Here is a 22,975-nt window from a genome sequence, read left to right on the forward strand (position 1 = left end):
GTTTGTTTCTTTCAGCTACTTTCCACACCAAAAGCTTCTCATCTGCTTGTGTTGGGTTTTTTTCTGTTGGTTTTGCATTTCAGGGAGTTGTTTGCTATTTTGTGAACATGCTCATTGCTACTGAAGGTTGACGGGTGGGATGAACAAAGATGTAACTCTAACTGATCTTTAGCTTCAGCAAGGAAGGAAATAGAAAGGGTTTGTGTTTTAACTCAATACATCTATCCTGCCTCTTTTGCCATACTTTTGTCATTTTTGTTTGTGTATTTGTTTCATGGTACAGTATGTACTCTGTATAGCTGCAAGTATTTTGGTAGACAGAATTAGCCCATTTTAAAGGGTTTAATCCTCAATCTCTTATCTTCAATTAGCATTTTCCAGACTATGAGTAGTCACAGCCTCATATTATTCTGTCTCTTACATCTACTTATGGACCATCCTGATCCTGATCTCTCCCTCAAGCTAAGGTAGGAGTGGAGTATATGCCTCCTTCTCTCTTCTGTTCTGCCCCCTTCCCTATCTCTTCATTCTGCCCCCCCTCCCCCCTCTCTCTCTGACCCCCCCCCCCCCCCTCTCTCTCTGGCCCCCTTCTCTCTCCTTCTCAAGTGTTTTTCTCTCTCTCTGAGGCTCATTCTTTATCTCTCTCTCTCTCACTCACACACACACACACATTGAGTAGAAGATTAAAGATTTTAGCTCGAGGAAGCTGAGCAAGCCGGTCTTACTCCCCATGCTAAGCCTCACCATGGCATATATCTCAACAAAATGTAAACAATACATCATCTATGCACGTGAGGCAAGGGGCCTGCCTAAATCAGCCATTTTTAGCTAGATTACACACTGTCACTGTAGAGACATCTCTGTTTTTGTACATGTCAGCAATCAATGCTTCAATAAAGGGAAGGAAGAAAACAATGGAATATATCCTGAAGGATTTATAACATGTGTATTGAAAATAGGTCATTTTATACATGAAGCAAATGTTTGTGCACACAGTGATTATTCAACATACAGCTGAAGTTAGGGTGGTGTTAGAAGTTTGTAGTCAGATGGCAGACAACATATATTATGTATATTTTAGCACTAAGCCTACCCACTGAGTTTTTTTTTTATATGAGCGCGATACGATTCATGTGCCCATAAATCAGAACAATCTATAATGTCTTGGATCGAATTTGGGATTGTGTTTTCTGTGCTAATGCAGATACAAAAAAAGATTAACGAAGAGCAAGCTACAATACGGCAAACTTAGCAAACGTGGTATTTGTGGTAAATGCATGGAGGCCGCCATCCTAATTATCATCCGCCAATGGCTTTGGTTTTGGGTGCACCAAACATTTGTTTGTTGCTCTGCTAGTTTCACTCTGTTAATCAGGCCTTTTGTGTATTACTAGCTAGGTTTCCATCCAAGACAGAGTCGGGTTAATGAAGGGGCTTACCGGGGCTGATTAAACAAAAAGTTTGAAAAAGAAATGCATATATACAGTATATATTATACAGTATATACAAGATATGTAATATATATATATATTTTTTTACTGCAACCGCCAACCACAGGAGGATTCAGCCTGCTGCTGCTGCTCTGCTAATCGTCAGATGGGGGAGGAGAGGAGGTATGGGGCCCACGTGGGTAACTGGGGAGCCATGCCTTGATTTGGTAACCGATTAATACAAAATTAAAACATAAACTGCATTATAAATAAATGTGACTGGTCAATTGTCTGAGTCAGGTGCTGGGCCCAAGCCCATAGGGGGCCCAAGAGGCCAAAAATAAATAAAAAACGATTACGTTATTTAAATAAATATAAGAATATCCAACCACAGGAGCCCGCTCTCAATGTTCAAAATACACTGGAGAGCATAATTTAGTCACAGAGGATCAATAGTAAAAAAAAAAAACTGTGGATTACATTTTATCATACAGGTAACTGACAAAATAAAGAAACATCAACATAAAGTGTCTTAAAAGGGTGTTGGGCCACCATGAGCTGCCAGAACAGCTTCAATGCGCCTTGGCATAGATTCTACAAGTGGACCTAAACTATGCCAGACAAATGCCCCGCACACACCGTAACATAAACTTTGTATCCCTCATTTACTCAAGTGTTTCCTTTATTTAGGCAGTTACCGGTTGATTTTGGCAGTTACCGGTTGCCTACAGTCGGGAAGTCCGCAATTTGGGAAGCATGTGTGCCAAATATACAGCATGTTGCATTGTGGCCATAGACATATAATCCATCGAAAGGTTTTGGAACCTTTCACCCTGGAAATGTGAGTGTTAAACTCATGGGTACACTAGCAATGGCTGCCAGGCCTGACTTGAATGGGAAGTGCCATCTATGGATTATATTTCTATGGTTGGTTGCGGCTGTCTGTTTGCCTTTTGCACATTTCTTAATACAATCGCAGGAAAAACGTACAGTTTACAAAGCAAATGCCTACTGCTGAAAAGAGAAGACTAATCTGTCTGTAGAACCAATAGGAAAACAAATTCTCAACTCCCAATTATTTGCGAAGGAGCTCATCTTGAGATGGGCTATTGCCAAGAGGAGTGCATCGGCCATAGCCTATGGCTTCATCTTCATCATTAGGTGAGTTAGTGTGCAACTGGAAATTGTATTTAGTAGCCTACTGTAGCCTATAATATACAGTTGAAGTCAAAGTTTACATTCACTTAGGTTGGAGTCTTTAAAACTTGTTTTTCAACCAGTCCACAAATGTCTTGTTAACAAACTATAGTTTTGGCAAGTCGGTTAGGACATCTACTTTGTGCATGACACAAGTAATTTTTCCAACAATTGTTTACAGACAGATTATTTCACTTATAATTCACTGTATCACAATTCCAGTAGGTCAGAAGTTTACATACACTAAGTTGACTGTGCCTTTAAACAGCTTGGAAAATTCCAGAAAATGATGTCATGGCTATAGAAACTTCTGATAGGCTAATTGACATAATTTGAGTCAATTGGAGGTGTACCTGTGGATGTATTTCAAGGCATACCTTCAAACCCAGTGCCTCTTTGCTTGACATCATGGGAAAATCAAAAGAAATCAGCCAAGACCTCAGCAAAAAAATTATAGACCTCCACAAGTCTGGTTCATCCTTGGGAGCAATTTCCAAACGCCTGAAGGTACCACGTTCATCTGTACAAGCAATAGTACGCAAGTATAAACACCATGGGACCACGCAGCCGTCATACCGCTCAGGAAGGAGACACGTTCTGTCTCCTAGAGATGAACGTACTTTGCTGCGAAAAGTGCAAATCAATCCCAGAACAATAGCAAAGGACCTTATGAAGGTGGAGGAAACAGGTAAAAAATTATCTATATCCTCAGTAAAACGTGTCCTATATCGACATAACCTGAAAGGCCGCTCAGCAAGGAAGAATTCACTGCTCCAAAACCGCCATAAAAAAGCCAGACTACGGTTTGCAACTGCAAACTGGACAAAGATCATACTTTTTGGAGAAATGTCCTCTGTTCTGATGAAACAAAAATAAAACTGTTTGGCCATAATGACCATTGTTATGTTTGGAGGAAAAAGGGGGTACTTGCAAGCCGAAGAACACCACCCCAACCGTGAAGCACGGGGGTGGCAGCATCATGCTGTGGGGGTGCTTTGTTGCAGGAGGGACTGGTGCATTTCACAAAATAGATAGCATCATGAGGAAGGAAAATGATGTGGATATATTGAAGAAACATCTCAAGACATCAGTCAGGAAGTTTAAATCTTGGTCGCAAATGGGTCTTCCAAATGGACAATGACCCCAAGCATACTTCAAAAGTTATGGCAAAATGGCTTAAGGACAACAAAGTCAAGGTATTGGAGTGGCCATCACAAAGCCCTGACCTCAATCCTATAGAAAATGTTTGTCTCACCAGGGGTGATGGTCAGATTCGCGTTTATCGTCGAAAGAATGAGCGTTACACCGAGGCCTGTACTCTGGAGCGGGATCCATTTGGAGGTGGAGGGTCCGTCATGGTCTGGGGCGGTGTGTCACAGCATCATCGAACTGAGTTTGTTGTCATTGCAGGCAATCTCAACGCTGTGCGTTACAGGGAAGACATCCCCCTCCCTCATGTGGTACCCTTCCTACAGGCTCATCCTGACATGACCCTCTAGCATGACAATGCCACCAGCCTTACTGCTCGTTCTGTGCGTGATTTCCTGCAAGACAGGAATGTCAGTGTTCTCCATGGCAAGTGAAGAGCCCAGATCTCAATCCCATTAAGCACATCTGGGACCTGTTGGATCGGAGGGTGAGGGCTATGGCCATTCCCCCCAAAAATGTCCGGGAACTAGCAGGTTCCTTGGTGGAAGAGTGGGGTAACATCTCACAGCAAGAACGGGCAAATATGGTGCAGTCCATGAGGAGGAGATGCACTGCAGTACTTAATGCAGCTGGTGGCTACATCAGATACTGACTGTTACTTTTGATTTTGACCCCCCCCCCCCCCCCCCCCCTCTGTTCAGGGACACATTATTCAATTTCTGTTAGTCACATGTCTGTGGAACTTGTTCAGTTTATGTCTCAGTTGTTGAATCTTGTTATGTTCGTACAAATATTTACACATGTTAAGTTTGCTGAAAATAAACGCAGTTCACAGTGAGTGGATGTTTCTGCCCCACCTGCCCTGAATGACAGGTCGCCACTGTTCAGTGCACATAAAAATTACTTTTGAGGTTAAATTCCCCATGTTTTCAACTCTACTGGTGGTTTTGTCCCAAAAAATATGGTGTTATATAGTGAATGTGCTCACTTTGGTCTTGGCACGTGCGCTCTAGCCAACAGCGCAGATACAGTGCGGGTAGCCTACTACATGAAGAGATTATTATGGATTCTTTTTATTTGTTAAACGGCATCCAAACATCAATCATCATGTCACCAGAATAAGACCCTTGATAGTTATTGGAAAGCAGCATCAAGCTCATCACAGTGCACTTTCACCACCCTGTGAAGTTCATCGTATGTTATTTGATCTGTAACCTAATAAACTCCATGGTTTTGTATTTGTATCTATAAAGGATCGCCATTAGCTGCTCCCACTCTTCCTGCGGTCCAGAAACATTAAGGCGTTTATATACAATTAAAAGTCTTACATGACATTACATTTCATAACACTTTTCACAACACATTAAGTGTGTGCCCTCAGGCCACTACTCTACTACCACATATTTACATTTACATTTTAGTCATTTAGCAGACGCTCTTATCCAGAGCGACTTACAGTTAGTGAATACATATATATATATATATATATATATATATATATATATATATATATATATATATATATATATATATATTATTATTATTATTATTACTGGCCCCCCGTGGGAATCGGACCCACAACCCTGGCGTTGCAAACGCCATGCTCTATCAACTGAGCTACATCCCTGCCGGCCATTCCCTCGTGTGTGTAGAGTGCACGTGTAAGTATTTGTATGCGTGTGCGTGTGTCTGTGCCTGTGTGTGTCTCTTCACAGTCCCGCTGTTCCATAAGGTGTATTTTTATATATATAAAAATATATATCTTATTCTACTGCTTCCATCAGTTACCTGATGTGGAACAGAGTTCCATGTAGCCATGGCTCTATGTAGTACTGTGTGCCTCCCATAGTCTGTTCTGGACTTGGGGATTGTGAAGAGACCTCTGGTGGGCATGTCTTGTGGGGTATGCATTGGTGTCTGACCTGTATGCTAGTAGTTTAAACAGACAGCTCGGTGCATTCAGCATGTTAATACTTCTTACAAAAACAAGTAGTGATGAAGTCAATCTCTCCTTTACTTTGAGCTATGAGAGATTGAAATGCATATTATTAATGTTAGCTCTCTGTGTACATTTAAGGGCCAGCGGTGCTGCTCTGTTCTGAGCCAATTGTGCTTTGTGCACCTGACCACACGACTGGACAGTAGTCCAGGTGCGACAAAACTAGGGCCTGTAGGACCTGCCTTGTTGATAGTGTTGTTAAGAAGGAAGAGCAGCTCTTTATTATGGACAGACTTCTCCCCATCTTAGCTACTGTTGCATCAACATGTTTTGACCATGACAGTTTACAGTCCAGGGTTACTCCAAGCAGTTTAGTCACCTCAACTTGTTCAATTTCCACATTATTCATTAAAACATTTTGTTGAGGTTTACGGTTTAGTGAATGATTTGTCCCAAATACAATGCCTTTAGTTGTTGAAATATTTAGGACTAACTTATTTCTTGCCACCCATTATGAAACTGACTGCAGCTCTTTGTTAAGTGTTGCAGTGATCATATATAGTGTTGAGTCATCCGCATACATGTTGTATAGTGTTGAGTCATCCGCATGTATAAACACACTGGCTTTACTCAAAGCCAGTGGCATGTCATTAGTAAAGATTGAAAAAAGTAAGGGGCCTAGACAGCTGCCCTGGGTAATGCCTGATTCTACCTGGATTATGTTGGAGAGGCTTCCATTGAAGAACGCCCTCTGTGTTCTGTTAGACAGGTAACTCTTTATCCACAAGCAGGGGATGTAAAGCCATAACACATATGTTTTTTTCAGCAGCAAACTATGATCGACAATGTCAAAAGCCGCACTGAAGTCTAACAAAACAGCTCCCACAATCTTTTTATCATCAATTTCTCTCAGCCAATCTTCAGTAATTTGTGTAAGTGCCGTGCATGTTGAATGCCCTTCCCTATAAGCGTGCTAAAATTTGTTTACTGTAAAATAGCATTGTATCTGGTCAAACAATTTTTTCCCCAAATGTTTACTAAGGGATGGTAACAGGCTGATTGGTCGGCTATTTGATCCAGTAAAGGGGGCTTTACTGTTCTTGGGTAGCGGAATTACTTTTGCTTCCCTCCAGGCCTGACGGCACACACTTTCTTGTAGGCTTAGATTGAAGATATGGCAAATAGGAGGGAGTGGTAATATCGTCCGCTATTATCCTCAGTAATTTTCCATCCAAGTTGTCAGACCCAGGTGGCTTGTCATTGTTGATAGACAACAATTCTTTTTGTCACCTCTTCCACGATCACTTTACGGAATTCAAAATTACAATGCTTGTCTTTCATAATTTGGTCAGTTATACTTGGATTTGTTGCTGGCATGTCATGCCTAATTTGCTAATCTTGTCAATGAACAAAATCATTAAAGTAGTTGCCAATATCAGTGGGTTTTGTCAGTAAAAAGCTCCAAAGCTTTTTACTATCATTCTTCATATAATTTATCTTTGTTTCATAGTATAGTTTCTCCTTCCTTTTATTCAGTTGTCACATGATTTCTCAATTTGCAGTACTTATGCCAATCGGTTGTGCAGCCAGACTTATTTGCCATTCCTTTTGCCTCGCTCAACCATACCATTTTATAATTCCTCATCAATACAGTTTTAACAGTTCTTACAGTCATTTTCTTAATGGTTGCATGCTTATTAGTAACTGGAATAAGCAATTTCATAAATTTGTCAAGTGTAGTGTCTGGTTGCTCCTCATTACACACCACAGACCAGCAAATATAATTTACGTCATAAACATAGGAATCACTACAAAACGTATTGTATGACCTCTTATCCACTATATTAGGCCCAGCCTTTGGAACTATGGTTTTCCTAGATATGGCAACTATATTGTGATCACTACATCCGATGGATTTGGATACTGCTTTAAAGCAGATTTCTGCAGCATTAGTAAATATGTGATCAATACATGTGGATGATTTAATTCCTGTGCTGTTTGTAAATACCCTGGTAGGTTGACTGATAACCTGAATCAGGTTGCAGGCACTGGTTACCATTTGAAGCTTTTTCTTGAGTGGGCAGCTTGATGAAAGCCAGTCAATACTTACAGTGAGGGAAAAAAGTATTTGATCCCCTGCTGATTTTGTACGTTTGCCACTGACAAAGAAATTATCAGTCTATAATTTTAATGGTAGGTTTTTTTGAACAGTGAGAGACAGAATAACAACAAAAAACCCCAGAAAAACACAATGTAAATTGATTTGCATTTTAATGAGGGAAATAAGTATTTGACCCCTCTGCAAAACATGACTTAGTACTTGGTGGCAAAACCCTTGTTGGCAATCACAGAGGTCAGACGTTTCTTGTAGTTGGCCACCAGGTTTGCACACATCTCAGGAGGGATTTTGTCCCACTCCTCTTTGCAGATCTTCTCCAAGTCATTAAGGTTTCGAGGCTGACGTTTGGCAACTCGAACCTTCAGCTCCCTCCACAGATTTTCTATTGGATTAAGGTCTGGAGACTGGCTAGGCCACTCCAGGTCCTTAATGTGCTTCTTCTTGAGCCACTCCTTTGTTGCCTTGGCCGTGTGTTTTGGGTCATTGTCATGCTGGAATACCCACCCACGACCCATTTTCAATGCCCTGGCTGAGGGAAGGAGGTTCTCACACAAGATTTGACGGTACATGGCCCCGTCCATCGTCCCTTTGATGCAATGAATTTGTCCTGTCCCCTTAGCAGAAAAACACCCCCAAAGCATAATGATTCCACCTCCATGTTTGACAGTGGGGATGGTGTTATTGGGGTCATAGGCAGCATTCCTCCTCCTCCAAACACGGCGAGTTGAGTTGATGCCAAAGAGCTCGATTTTGGTCTCATCTGACCACAACACTGTCACCCAGTTCTCCTCTGAATCATTCAGATGTTCATTGGCAAACTTCAGACGGGCCTGTATATGTGCTTTCTTGAGCAGGGGGACCTTGTGGGCGCTGCAGGATTTCAGTCCTTCACGGCGTAGTGTGTTACCAATTGTTTTCTTGGTGACTATGGTCCCAGCTGCCTTGAGATCATTGACAAGATCCTCCCGTGTAGTTCTGGGCTGATTCCTCACCGTTCTCATGATCATTACAACTCCACGAGGTGAGATCTTGCATGGAGCCCCAGGCCGAGGGAGATTGACAGTTATTTTCTGTTTCTTCTATTTGCGAATAATCGCACCAACTGTTGTCACCTTCTCACCAAGCTGCTTGGCGATGGTCTTGTAGCCCATTCCAGCCTCGTGTAGGTCTACAATCTTGTCCCTGACATCCTTGGAGAGCTCTTTGGTCTTGGCCATGGTGGAGAGTTTGGAAACTGATTGATTGATTGCTTCTGTGGACAGGTGTCTTTTATACAGGTAACAAGCTGAGATTAGGAGCACTCCCTTTAAGAGTGTGCTCCTAATCTCAGCTCGTTACCTGTATAAAAGACACCTGGGAGCCAGAAATCTTTCTGATTGAGAGGGGGTCAAATACTTATTTCCCTCATTAAAATGCAAATCAATTTATTACATTTTTGACATGCGTTTTTCTGGATTTTTTTGTTATTCTGTCTCTCACTGTTCAAATACACCTACCATTAAAATTATAGACTGAACATTTCTTTGTCAGTGGGCAAACGTACAAAATCAGCAGGGGATCAATTACTTTTTTCCCTCACTGTAGGTCACCCAGAAAATATACCTCTCTGTTGATATCACATACATTATCATGCATTTCACACATATTATCCAGATTCTGACTGTTAGCACTTGGTGGTCAATAGCAGCTTCCCACAAGAATGGGCTTTAGGTGAGGCAGCTGAACCTGTAGCCATATTACTTCAACAGTACTTAACATGAGATCCTCTCTAAGCTTTACAGGAATGTGGCTCTGAAAATAGACCACAACACCGCCCCCATTGGTATTTCTGTATTTTCTGTATATGTTATAACCATGTATTTCTACCACTGTATAATCAAAGGTATTATCTAAGTGAGTTTCAGAGATAGTCAGAATATGAATGTCATCTGTAACTAGCAAGTTATCGATTTCATGAACCTTGTTTCTTAGGCTACATATGTTAATGTGGGCAATTATTTGCACTTTTTTGGGATGCTTGATTGTTTATTACTTTACTGGAATGCTTATCAGAAGTAGATGTGACAATGTTATTTATGTTTGAGATGATAGTGAGCTGCACACAGTGGACGTCCTACTAGGGCACACTGCCTCAGTGCTAACAGTATAACTCTGGTTCATAGGCACATGATTACTGCATACAATAGCTGTAGAATCGACAGAGGTATTCAGGGGAGTTTGAGGGACATAAACTAGGTTACTTACATTGTGACTGCCAACAGCCCTGGGATAATGTACATTTGCTGCAGCATTACGACAACTCAGCGACACAATGGTAGGGATTATCTGAGCTGGGCTTGGGTCATTGATAAGTCATTGTCTCAACGCAGCCTTGAAAAGCGTGGACAGAGTCCAGGAGCCAAGATGATTTGGATGGACTCATTCCTGTGGAGAATCTTCTGTTTCCAGAAGGTGTCAAAGTTATCTATAAAAGTCATTCCAACAGAACTACAGTAATCTTTTAGCCAGATGTGTAATGCCAGTAGCCTGCTGAATCTTTCACACCCGCGGCCCAACGATGGTACCGGACCTGAAATAATTGGCCACTTTTTGGAATCATTCAGAGCTAATATCAGTTCTTTAAAATCAATTTTCAGCAGTTCCGAGCTAGCCCTCCTAATGTTATTTGACCCCACATGTCGTAGTACTTTCCCAAGTCGTAGTGGGAGGACCACACCACATATCATCGCGTCACTCCAAGTTTACTTTGATATGATGGTTATTATATAAATAGTTGCGTTTCCACCGCCATTTCTCGCATAATTAAATGTACCAACACAAAAAGATCCCACCTTGTCTAGCATATTTTGTTTTGTCGACATTTGGAAAGTTACTGACAAATTAGCTGTTTCCATCAGGCCTGTCTTGACATTTTTTAGTCAATGTACTTTACTGACATAAAAAGATTGGATGGAAACCTGGTTAATGTTGCCACTACGAAGTATCATGTTTTGGTAAAAATATAGCTATTTCTGTATTAAAGGCCCAGTGCAGTCAAAAAAATCAATTTTCCTGTTTTTTATATATATATATTCACATTATGAGGTTGGAATAATACTGTGAAATTGTGAAAATTAGGATAATGCATTTTTTGTGTAAGTGCTGTTTGAAGGGACCACCTGAAATTTCAGCCTGATTTGGTGGGATGGAGATTTGGCCTGCCTGGTGACATCACCAGGTGTTCAATTAGTTAACAGACCAATAAGAAAGAGAGGTCCAAACCTCTAACAGCTAGTTTTCAGTTCCTCCCCTCCCCCCTCAGACCACTCCCAGACCTCTCTTTCTTATTGGGTGTACGTGTCGGTGTGGACTTTATTACTGTTATTTGATATCTGTCCATGTGATGTTCCTGTTTGTTCATCTTCCTGTTCATTATGACATTCATTTACAATATTAATGAAAGACAGTATCACGACACCATTCATTCTAAAAATATTGGTGACCATTTCTTAAAACAGCCAAAATGAAAATCAAGCTGAATTTATAGCTGATTAGTGTGTTGTGACGTTTTAATACCTATGGAATATCCTATCAGAATGGAGAAGCGTCTGAGAAATAGAAGTACGGCCTCTCCCCCACTTCAGCAGCAGCAACTACCGGCAGGCGATTTCTCTCTGAACTTTGAGAGGTTTATCAGGGACACTGTCCCTTGTTACGTGTTTGGCAATATGGTCAGAGAGATAACTCTTGGAAAAGGCATGTTTATCCCGCCGGCGACAACTATGAAAACGCAATCATTGGTGTATGAACGCTGAAGGATGCCTTGAGGATCCCACATTGACAAGGCTGTTTTCCCCTTCAAATAAAATGCATGATGCATTATTGACGTGTGTATGTGTATATGTGTGTGTGTGTGCGGCCGTGATCAAAACTCAACTCTGCTAGTCAAGGCCACAACTGACAATATACTGTACCAGGACAGATAACTGTCTTTCAGAGTTTGCAGCTCTTACGGGAGATGGTAAATATTAGATGAAAATGTAATGGTGAAGTGATACCTTAGAAACAGACTTATTCTCTCTGTCTTTTCCCAGGAGTATACCATCGATGTGTTCTTCCGTCAGAGCTGGAGGGATGAGAGGCTGAAGTTCGACGGGCCCATGCAGGTCCTACCTCTTAACAACCTCCTGGCCAGTAAGATCTGGACTCCAGACACCTTCTTCCACAACGGGAAGAAATCTGTGGCCCACAACATGACCACTCCCAACAAACTGTTACGACTGGTGGACAACGGTACCCTGCTCTACACCATGAGGTGAGCCATCTGAAGTTTCGCAAATCACATAGAACTTTACCCTTTATTCACCTATAGTACCAAGATTGAATACTTTCAAAGTGATGTTGATCCATTGTATACTCCACTACCACCTGCCGCTACTGCCTCCCCAAACACAACCACCATCATCCCATTACTCAATTACCAATTACTTCTACCCCAAAAATCTCCTGACAATGCACATTTGGTAGTTGGCTGGTTAGCAGTTATGACATGTTCTCCATCCTGTGTAATGTTAGCTGACAGAGGGTTAGCAGAGTCTGAGGTGGGCGAGTATGCCTGAGGCCAGCTAGTGGATTGACCTGCACTCAGAGGTGCTTTGATGAATGAAGGTGGTAATTGAATAGTGAATGTCTGAGCCCAGAGCTATCCAGAGCAATGTGTCTGACTGCCAGGGGACTGAGTGGTCTTTCTCTGCAACCAGTCTGACACAGCACGTTTCATGGGGGCAGATAAAGTGTAACTATGCTCCTCTATCCACCCTCTCTTGTTCAGAGGATGATAACTATGATGTACCTAAAGTACTGTATGTCCTGAGAAGGGGGGAACCACTCAGCCAGGGTTCCACAAGGGTTCTTCGGATGTCCCCATAGGATAACCATTTTTGTTTCCAGGAAGAACCATTTTGGGTTCCATGTAAAACCCACTGTAGAAATAGTTCTACATGGAACCCGAAAGGGTTTTACCTGGAGCCAAAAAGGTTCTACCTGCAACCAAAAAGGGTTCTTCAAATAGTTATTCTATGAGGACAGCCAAATAACCATTTAAGGTTCTAGATAGCACCTTTTTTTTGTAAAAGTGTACTGTGTACCTGTTTAGACATCCTCAACAAGCTTGAGTAAAATTGTTTTGCTTATTTAAGAAACCTGTAGCAGCAATAACTATTTAATCACTTAGCTACAGTGAGAACCTGTCCGCCACTCTTAATCTCCTCATCAAGTATTGCTTTTGAATTGCTTGACATATAACCCTTAATCAAAATCTGAATCTAAGTAGGGCTCTTCATTTGGTAATGGTTTGTCCACAGGGACTGATAATTAAGGTTGCTCTGGGTAGAGTTAATTTGAAGGGAGGAACTCCATTCTTTTCCAGGCTGGGTCTCTTATGAGTTCATTTAATGTGGCTCTGATTCTCCCGAGGCTAAGAATAACATTTGAATTTGGATGGATTATTAAAAGGCCTGTCACTTTTTCATTTGCGAGCAAAGATAGCGTGTTGCAAGGCGAGTTGCTATCAAGGGCTTTTTGGCTATTCTAGACACTGAATTAAGGCAAACAAGATACAAAAATAGTCCAACTAGTTTATAAATAGTTTTTAAATAGTATAAATAGTCACTTTGGAAATTTGTATACTGTATTAATTATATTTGATTATTCATTTCATTATTAGTATTCATTTCATTATTCATTTAATTTAATATCCAATGTTTTAGGAAATGCCAAGAGCAGGAAATGTATGAATGGTTACATGTTCTGGCCTAGTTTCACCTCAATGAAATGGATGAGTATGATATATATTTTTTTGTTTGTTGCCAGTTTCAGTTTCCATCATGCATTCTTGCTACGTATATTATTACAGCATTCAAGCACGATTTTCCCTGAGATTGTTCAATGTGTCATCATCCCCATCACCTCCAACATCTGTGTCGGTGACACCACTATCTCAGCACACGCTGTCGTGTGATCTGGGGCCACAACCAAACCAGAACCCTTACGCTTTACAAGATCATAAAACACTTAGGTTGCATCATATGTTTACTTAGCGGGTCGAAAAGTGTAGGTCTGACACATGAGATCTTTAAGAAAGCCTGCTAAAGCGTGTGTCACGAATTCAGCCGAGGCTGCCCCTCCTCCTTGCTCGGGCAGGTTTCGGCGTTCGTCGTCCCCGGCTTACTAGCCACTACCGCTCCATTTATCATCACTCCATTTGTCTTGTCTTGTCTTGTCAATCACACACACCTGGTACTCATTCCCTCATTAGTCTGTGTATAAGTGTTCCCTCTGCCCCCTTGTCCTTTGTGAGTGATTGTTCATTGTGAGAGTGAGTAGCTCGGTTGAGCTACTCTTTCCTTGTATGTAGCCAAGGTGGATTTTTCCCTTGTGCTAGTTTCGTTTTGATGCTTGCTGCGCTTTATTAATGTACACGGAATAAACTCTGGATTTCGGTGTTTTACCTCCTGCGCCTGACTCCGTCATTCACACCTCATCACAGAATCACTCACCTCTATGGAGTCAGCAGGAGAGGAGCGCATGCCTGGAATAGTGGCAAGGGTCCAGGAACATTCCACTATGCTGGCCAGCTTGGGGGAAGCGATGGATCGGGTTCTTCAGGTCGTCCAACGCCTGGAGAGAAGAGGAACCGATCCGTCGAGACCAGCTGGCCAACCAGATCCACATTACAGCACCCGGAGGATCCAGATATCTCGACCACCGGCGTTCGATGCTCTATGTCAGGGATTCCTTCTCCAGATCGAGAGCAGGTGTCCGTCCTCATTTCCTGCCTCTCGGGGAAAGCCCTGGAGTGGGCCAACGCGGTTTGGAGAGAAGGAGGAGCCACGTTGGAGGACTACAGGGAGTTCGCCTGCCTATTTCGGGCGGTTTTCAATCACCCACCCGAGGGTCGAGAGGCGGGTGAGCAGCTGGTCCACTTGAGGCAGGGGACGAGGACAGTACTGGAGTTTGCGCTGGAGTTCCGGATTGGACATGGCCATTCGTCTGGATAACCTGCTGGCAACCAGAGGACGTCCTGGAGGAGGTCTGCCCGTTCCCGCCCCGACCAACATGGATCCAGAGCTCATGGAGCTGGGTGGTACCGCGCACCGAGAGAGCGGAAGACGACAGCTCCAGTGCCAATCAGATGGCACAAAGGGACATTCCACCACACGTTGTCGTCAGCGCTCTTTTGGGTCAGGAGGCGGCCGGCAGGGCACTCTCGCATCATCCCAGGTATTGAGCACCCACACTTCTTCAGAGCCCTCTGCTGCGCACTGTACCATACCCATATACTTCCCTGATTACATGAGAGTTCCCAAGTGTAAGGCGCTAGTAGATTCAGGCGCAGCTGGGAACTTTATGGATAAAACTTTAGCACGCCGCCAGGGCATTTCATTAGTTCCCCTATCCATTCCACGCCCCATCAGAGCACTTGATAGTCGACCATTAGGGTCCGGGTTGATAAAGGAAGTCACGGTACCAGTCACCATGATCACACAGGAGACGCATTGTGAGCAGGTCACTTTTTCCATCATTGAGTCTCCTGCTTTCCCTGTGGTGTTAGGTTTTCCGTGGCTAGCACTCCACATACCCACTTTCTCATGGCCGCAGAGGGTTCTCACGGGGTGGTCGCGAGAGTGTCAGGGTAGGTGTCTGGGTGTTTCCGTTGGTGAAACCACGGTGGAAAGTCCAGACAGTGCCTCCACCGTGCGCATTCCCTGAATACCATGATCTGGCACAAGTTTTCTCCAAGAATAAAGCAACTAAATTGCCACCTCATCGGGCGGGGGATTGCGCAATAAACATTCGGGTAGACGCTGTACCTCCCAGGAGTCATGTGTATCCCCTGTCGCAGGCGGACACGGAGGCTATGGAGACATACGTCACCGAGTCCCTGCGCCAGGGGTACATACGTCCCTCCACTTCACCCGCCTCCTCAAGTTTATTTTTTGTGAAGAAGAAAGACGGCGGTCTGTGCGCGTGCATTGACTATCGACCACTGAACAAGGAGACGATTAGATTTAGTTATCCTCTCCCCCTCATTCCGTCAGTGGTTGAGTCATTGCATGGAGCGCGCTTCTTCACTAAATTAGATCTCAGGAGTGCGTACAACCTGGTGCGTATCCGAGAGGGAGATGAGTGGAAGACAGCATTCAGCACAACCTCGGGGCATTATGAATACCTGGTGATGCCCTATGGTTTGATGAATGCTCCCTCAGTCTTCCAGTCCTTTGTGAACGAGGTGTTTCGGGACATGCTTGGTCGCGGTGTAGTGGTCTATATTGATGACATCTTGGTGTATTCCGCTACGTGTGCCGAGCATGTGTCCCTGGTTCGCAAAGTACTGGCCCGACTGTTGGAAAATTACCTTTATGCTAAGGCAGAAAAGTGTATGTTTTTCCTCGGATACCGCATTTCTACCACAGGTGTGGAGAAGGACGGTGACCACATTGCAGCCGTGCGTAATTGGCCGACTCCAACCACTGTAAAGGAGGTGCAGCGCTTCCTTGGCTTCGCCAACTATTATCAGAGGTTTATCCGGGGCTTTGGCAAGGTCGCAGCTCCCATTACATCCTTGTTGAATGGTGGGCCGTCCCGGCTCCGCTGGTCTGCTGAGGCTGAGGGAACTGTTCACCTCGGCCCCGGTACTGGCCCACCCCGATCCATCGCTACTGTTTGTAGTGGAGGTGGATGCGTCCGAGGTTGGTATGGGAGCAGTCCTGTCTCAACGCTCGGGCACGCCACCCAAGCTCCGCCCCTGTGCGTTCTTCTCAAAGAAGCTCAGCCCGGCGGAGCAGAACTACGGAGTTGGTGATCGGGAGCTGTTAGCTGTTGTCCGAGCTCTGACCGTGTGGAGACATTGGCTCGAGGGGGCGAAACACCCATTCCTCGTCTGGACGGACCACCGTAACCTGGAGTACATCTGGCCAGCGAGGAGGCTGAACCCGGTTTGATTTCACACTGTCATACATTCCGGGTACGAAGAATGTGAAGGCAGACGCACTGTCCCGGCTGTATGATACAGCTCCTCTACGAACCTAACGCCATTTCAGTGTGTTTTAGATTATCAACCGGTTCTGGCACCGTGGCACCAGAGCCAGTCCCGAGGCCGGTTTCAGTGCGCTGCTGGAGCTGCGCGTCAAGGGGGGGGGTACTGTCACGAATTCAGCCGAGGCTGCCCCTCCTCCTTGCTCGGGCAGGTTTCGCCGTTCGTTGTCACCGGCTTACTAGCCACTACCGCTCCATTTATCCTCCCTCCATTTGTCTTGTCTTGTCTTGTCATTCACACACACCTGGTACTCATTCCCTCATTAGTCTGTGTATAAGTGTTCCCTCTGCCCCCTTGTCCTTTCATTGTAAGAGTGAGTAGCTCGGTTGAGCTTGTATGTAGCCAAGGTGGATTTTTCCCTTGTGCTAGTTTCGTTTTGACGCTTGCTGCGCTTTATTCATGTACACTGAATAAACTCTGGATTTCGGTGTTTTACCTCCTGCGCCTGACTCCGTCATTCACACCTCATCACAGCGTGTTACAGATGTCGGATCTTAATTTGACCCCTTTTGCCGCAGGAGGAAAATAATCATACAGCAGGAGGATTTGAATATCTGAATAAATATTTAGGAGGCAGCTGGAAGCGGTGTTTGTATACAATGCACACTGCACCTACATAGTAACTTATGTAGGCTACGTGCAGGCTACAGCGCGTCTCGTGTTCATTCTTATGTGGATTATAATACATTGACATATTTGTAGGGGGAAGATGTATTTTTCGTTAGGGAAAATCCGTTTTTTAAAATCAATTGTTTTATATGTTGAAAGCAAGCAATAGGCAGAATAAATTATTGGTTTCCTCAGTGCCTGTGGGGTCCAGTGTTACAGATGCTAACACTGGCACACATATGCCATAGTTGTCATGGGTTTGATTCCAGCTCACTGCTCATGGATGAGTGTCTATTTTTGACGCATTCATTCCGCTTAGTTACAAGGTTAATTCTGCATGGTTGCAGGGTTAAAACAGAAACAACTCAAAGGTTAATGCCTCGATCACACCGACAGCGTCATTGCATTTTGGTACACCAGAAGTACATTCATTTCCAATAGAACTCTGCGTTTGCCTCGCAGCATTGTGTCTCAGAGGCAGTAGCAGTGTGTTCTGTGTGGTGCATACATTGGATTTATCGAAAGTATGCATTAAACTGTATGCGTAGATGGCTTGAAAGAAATGGTAGCAGAAGGTGAATGTTGAACTTTTGTTGCACACATATCCAGATGATGCTGCGTACCATTTTGTGCAATGACGCTGTTGGTGTGATCGAGGCGTAACAGTTTAGGCATTAATTCCTGCGTGGTTTAAGGTTAGGGCTATGGTTTGGGGAAGGCCTAAAGCATTGTGAACTGCCTTAGCCCAGTGACGTACCCGGCTCCACGAGGGGGCTAAAGGGGGCTTAGCCCCCTCAGTTCAAACTTGTGCCCCTCAGTTTTAGTTTTATGTCCCTATATAAAAATAGCAAAAAAGTTCAAATGATTGAGTGACAGGTTGGCACAAAAAAAATCTGTATCTTCACTGCGCTGTGTCAGCACAATGGACAGAGCTTGCCACGGTGTGTGTAGGGGGGCTATTGAAAGCCACTTGGGCGGTTAGGTATGACTCCTTTGGGTTTCCATAAAATGTGGTGAAAAAACGCTTCTCATCTCTGTGGTAGGCAAAGTGAATAACCTGATACGCTTCCGCCTGTAATATTTGATTTTAAAATAATAAGGGCGGTGTCAGGTTTACCAGTCGAGCCCTGGTGAGGACGCTGTGTCTCTTACACAACATCAACAAAATAAATAATCTTCAAAACCTTCACGTCACTTCCTGTTGAATGCGCAACATAGAACTTGGGAGAGTTTGGTTTGTTGTTTTGGAAAGTTTGTTGTTTTGGAAAGTTTTGAAAGTCTATTGAAAACATTTGGTTACTAGATAGCTACCTTTTGAGTTTGGATCCCACGACGCGCTTGGCATCAGTTGCTGGGACCGCTACTATCTGTCCAGTGATCCTGCCGACCAAGGCTGGGTCTGAGGAACTGCTTGGCGTAGCTAGCGGGGTTTTCTTGAGGGCTTGAACGCAGCCCGAAACGCCGTTAGTCAAGCTGTCCCGGGCTTGTGGCTGTCTAGATCCCTGCTGTTTGTTGTTGTTGTTTTCAATCTTCCCTGCGACCTGCCCTGTCTGGAACTGCGAGGAGTAACAGCGTAACCTACGTTGCTACCATGACAAAGACCAAAGCCAGCGGGAGTACTGTTGAGGACAGTGGTGTCTCTCTATCACAGGTGAAATATATTTTAAACAAACAAAAATAGTTTCACAAGCAGTTTTTACAACAACAAGAAAATAGCTTCAAGTGTTGTGTCCAAATACTGGTGGAGTCAACTAATAATAGAATGGACCAGAGAGGTCCAGGACCTGAAGAAAAGTTTGCAGTTCTTCCAGGATCAGCTCGATAAGTTTAAACAGGAGAACGGCAAGATGACAGCAATCTGTAAGACATTGAGAGAGGACATCAGTTCTGTATGTGAATCCATGATAACAATGATGGAGAAATCAGAGGGACAATCATGGCGGAACAACATGGTGGACGTAATTGCAGAATCTCCACATGAGACCTGGACGGAGTCTAAGGACAAAGTGAGGCAAATGATCTCGGCGAAACTGAAGATGGACCACAGGACGATTGAGGTGGAGCGCGCCCACAGGACTGGAAAACCCACCACTGGCCCAGGTGACAGGTCCAGGCCGATAGGTCAGGTTCCTGAGGTTCAAGGACAAGGTAGCTGTTCTGGAAAGAGCCAAGAACTTGAGAGGAACATACATCTTCCTCAATGAGGACTATCCTGAAGCTGTGTGCCAGAAGAGGAAAGAACTTATCCCTGCCATGAAAGCTGCCAGAGCCATGGGGACATTGCTTACATCCGCTATGACAGGCTCATTGTCCACCCTACCTCCCAAAATCCTGGAAGGGATAAGAGAGCCACGCCTATGGGTTTTTGGCTTCAACCCCACAGCACACACACACACTTGCACACCAAATGATTAATGGACTGCTGGATGTATATTTTTGCTTTTTTCTCTTGCTCTTTTGCATATTATGTCTAACTCTGATAAGCTACCCAGGAAAGAGATGAAAATAACCCATATTAATATACACTACATGACAAAAAGTATGTGGACACCTGCTTGTCGAAAATCTCATTCCAAAATTATGGGCATTAATATGGAGATGGTCCCCCCCTTTGCTACTATAACAGCCTCCACTTTTCTGGGAAGGCTTTCCACTAGATGTTGGAACATTGCTGTGGACTTGCTTCCATTCAGCCACAACAGCATTAGTGAGGTCAGGCACTGATGTTGGGCAATTAGGCTCGCAGACGGCGTTCCAATTCATCCCAAAGGTGTTCGATGGAGTTGAGGTCAGGGCTCTGTGCAGGCCAATCAATTTCTTCCACACCGATCTTGACAAACCATTTCTGTATGGACCTCGCTTTGTGCACAGGAGCATTGTCATGCTGAAACAGGAAAGGGCCTTCCACAAGCTGTTGCCACAAAGTTGGAAGCACAGAATCAGCTAGAATGTCATTCTATGCTGTAGCGTTAAGATTTACCTTCACTGGAACTAAGAGGCCTAGCCCGAACCATGAACAACAGCCCCAGACCATTATTCCTCCACCACCAAACTTTACAGTTGGCACTAATGTCATTCTATGCTGTAGCGTTAAAATTTGTAGCGTTAAGATGCTTTTGTATTGTTTAGTTTTCACCCTTTTGAATGATTGTTGGAGATGAACAATAATTGTTTTCCTATGGATAGTCAGTTAAGATCTCATCTTATTCAGGTAGTTGGCATTCTCCTGGCATCTGCCAAACCCAGATTCGTCCGTCGAACTGCCAGATGGTGAAGCATGATTAATCACTCCAGAGAACGAGGTTCCACTGCTCCTGAGTCCAATGACAGCAAGCTTAACATCACTCCAGCCGACGCTTGACATTGCGCATGGTGATCTTAGGCTTGTGTGCGGCTGCTCAGCCAAGGAAACCCATTTCATAAAGCTCCCGACGAACAGTTCTTGTGCTGAAGTTGCTTCCAGAGGCAGTTTGGAACTCGCAAACCAAGGACAGACGATTTTTACGCGCTGCACCCTTCAGCGCTCGCCGATCCCGTTCTGTGAGCTTTTGTGGCCTACCACTTTGCGGCAGAGCTGTTGTTGCTCCTAGACGTTTCCACTTCACAATAACAGCACTTACAGTTGACCGGGGCAGCTCTAGCAGGGCAGAAATTTCACAAACTGACTTGTTGGAAAGGTGCCATGTTGAAAGTCACTGAGCTCTTCAGTAAGGCCATTCTACTGCCAATGTTTGTCTTTGGAGATTGAATGGCTGTGTGCTCCATTTTATACACCTGTCAGCAATGGGTGTGGCTGAAATAGCTGAATCCACTAATTTGAAGTGGTGTCCACATACCTTTGTATATATAGTGTATGTAGCCTTAGAAATAAGGTTCATTAAATCAATAACTTGCTAACATAAAATAATGTTCATATATTAGCCATTTCTGAGACTCAATTAGATAATTCATTTGATGATACAGCAGTAGCAATACAAGGATATAACATCTATAGAAGAGACAGAAATGCTTATGGGGGAGGTGTTGTTGTATATATTCAGAGCCATATCCCTGTAATGCTTAGAGAAGATCTTATGTCAAGTGTTATTGAAGTGTTGTGGTTGCAGGTTCAAATCAAGTCAAATTGTATTTGTCACATGCGCCGAATACAACAGGTGTAGACCTTACAGTGAAATGCTTACTTACAAGCCCTTAACCAACAATGCAGTTTTAAGAAAAATAAGCGTTAAGTAAAATTTTTTATTATAATAATAATTAAAGAGCAGCAGTAAAATAACAGTAGCGAGGCTATATACAGGGGGTACCGGTACACACGCAATGTGCGGGGGCACAGGTTAGTCGAGGTAAATGAGGTAATATGTACAGTGAGGGGAAAAAGTTTTTGATCCCCTGCTGATTTTGTACGTTTGCCCACTGACAAAGAAATGATCAGTCTATAATTTTAATGGTAGGTTTATTTGAACAGTGAGAGACAGAATAACAACAACAAAAATCCAGAAAAACGAATGTCCAAAATGTTATAAATTGATTTGCATTTTAATGAGGGAAACAAGTATTTGACCCCATCTCAATCAGAAAGATTTCTGGCTCCCAGGTGTCTTTTATACAGGTATCGAGCTGAGATTAGGAGCACACTCTTAAAGGGAGTGCTCCTAATCTCAGCTTGTTACCTGTATAAAAGACACCTGTCCACAGAAACAATCAATCAATCAGATTCCAAACTCTCCACCCATGGCCAAGATCAAAGAGCTCTCCAAGGATGTCAAAGGACAAGATTGTAGACCTACACAAGGCTGGAATGGGCTACAAGACCATCGCCAAGTAGCTTGGTGAGAAGGTGACAACAGTTGGGCGATTATTCGCAAATGGAAGAAACACAAAAGTACTGTCAATCTCCCTCGGCCTGGGGCTCCATGCAAGATCTCACCTCGTGGAGTTGCAATGATCATGAGAACGGTAAGGAATCAGCCCAGAACTACACGGGAGGATCTTGTCAATGATCTCAAGGCAGCTGGGACCATAGTCACCAAGAAAACAATTGGTAACACACTACGCCGTGAAGGACTGATCCTGCAGCGCCCGCAAGGTCCCCCTGCTCAAGAAAGCACATATACAGGCCCGTCTGAAGTTTGCCAATGAACATCTGAATGATTTAGAGGAGAACTGGGTGAAAGTGTTGTGGTCAGATGAGACCAAAATTGAGCTCTTTGGCATCAACGCAACTCGCCATGTTTGGAGGAGGAGGAATGCTGCCTATGACCCCAAGAACACCATCCCCACCGTCAAACATGGAGGTGGAAACATTATGCTTTGGGGGTGTTTTTCTGCTAAGGGGACAGGACAACTTCACCGCATCAAAGTGACGATGGATGGCGCCATGTACCGTCAAATCTTGGGTGAGAACCTCCTTCCCTCAGCCAGGGCATTGAAAATGGGTCGTGGATGGGTATTCCAGC

General features: G+C 43.9%; 1 protein-coding gene across 1 annotated transcript in view; it reads left to right on the forward strand.

Moving 5' to 3' along the window:
• Positions 1-22,975, forward strand: part of LOC311100165 (gamma-aminobutyric acid receptor subunit alpha-3-like) — a 148,404-nt gene that overhangs the window by 73,131 nt on the left and 52,298 nt on the right. The window contains exon 5 of the mRNA XM_084140957.1: positions 11,908-12,128. Coding sequence (XP_083997083.1) covers positions 11,908-12,128 — 221 coding nt within the window. The remainder of the gene's footprint in view (positions 1-11,907; positions 12,129-22,975) is intronic.

The sequence above is a fragment of the Coregonus lavaretus genome (genome assembly GCF_964263955.1).
Source record: "Coregonus lavaretus genome assembly, chromosome: 24".
Taxonomy (NCBI): domain Eukaryota; kingdom Metazoa; phylum Chordata; class Actinopteri; order Salmoniformes; family Salmonidae; genus Coregonus; species Coregonus lavaretus.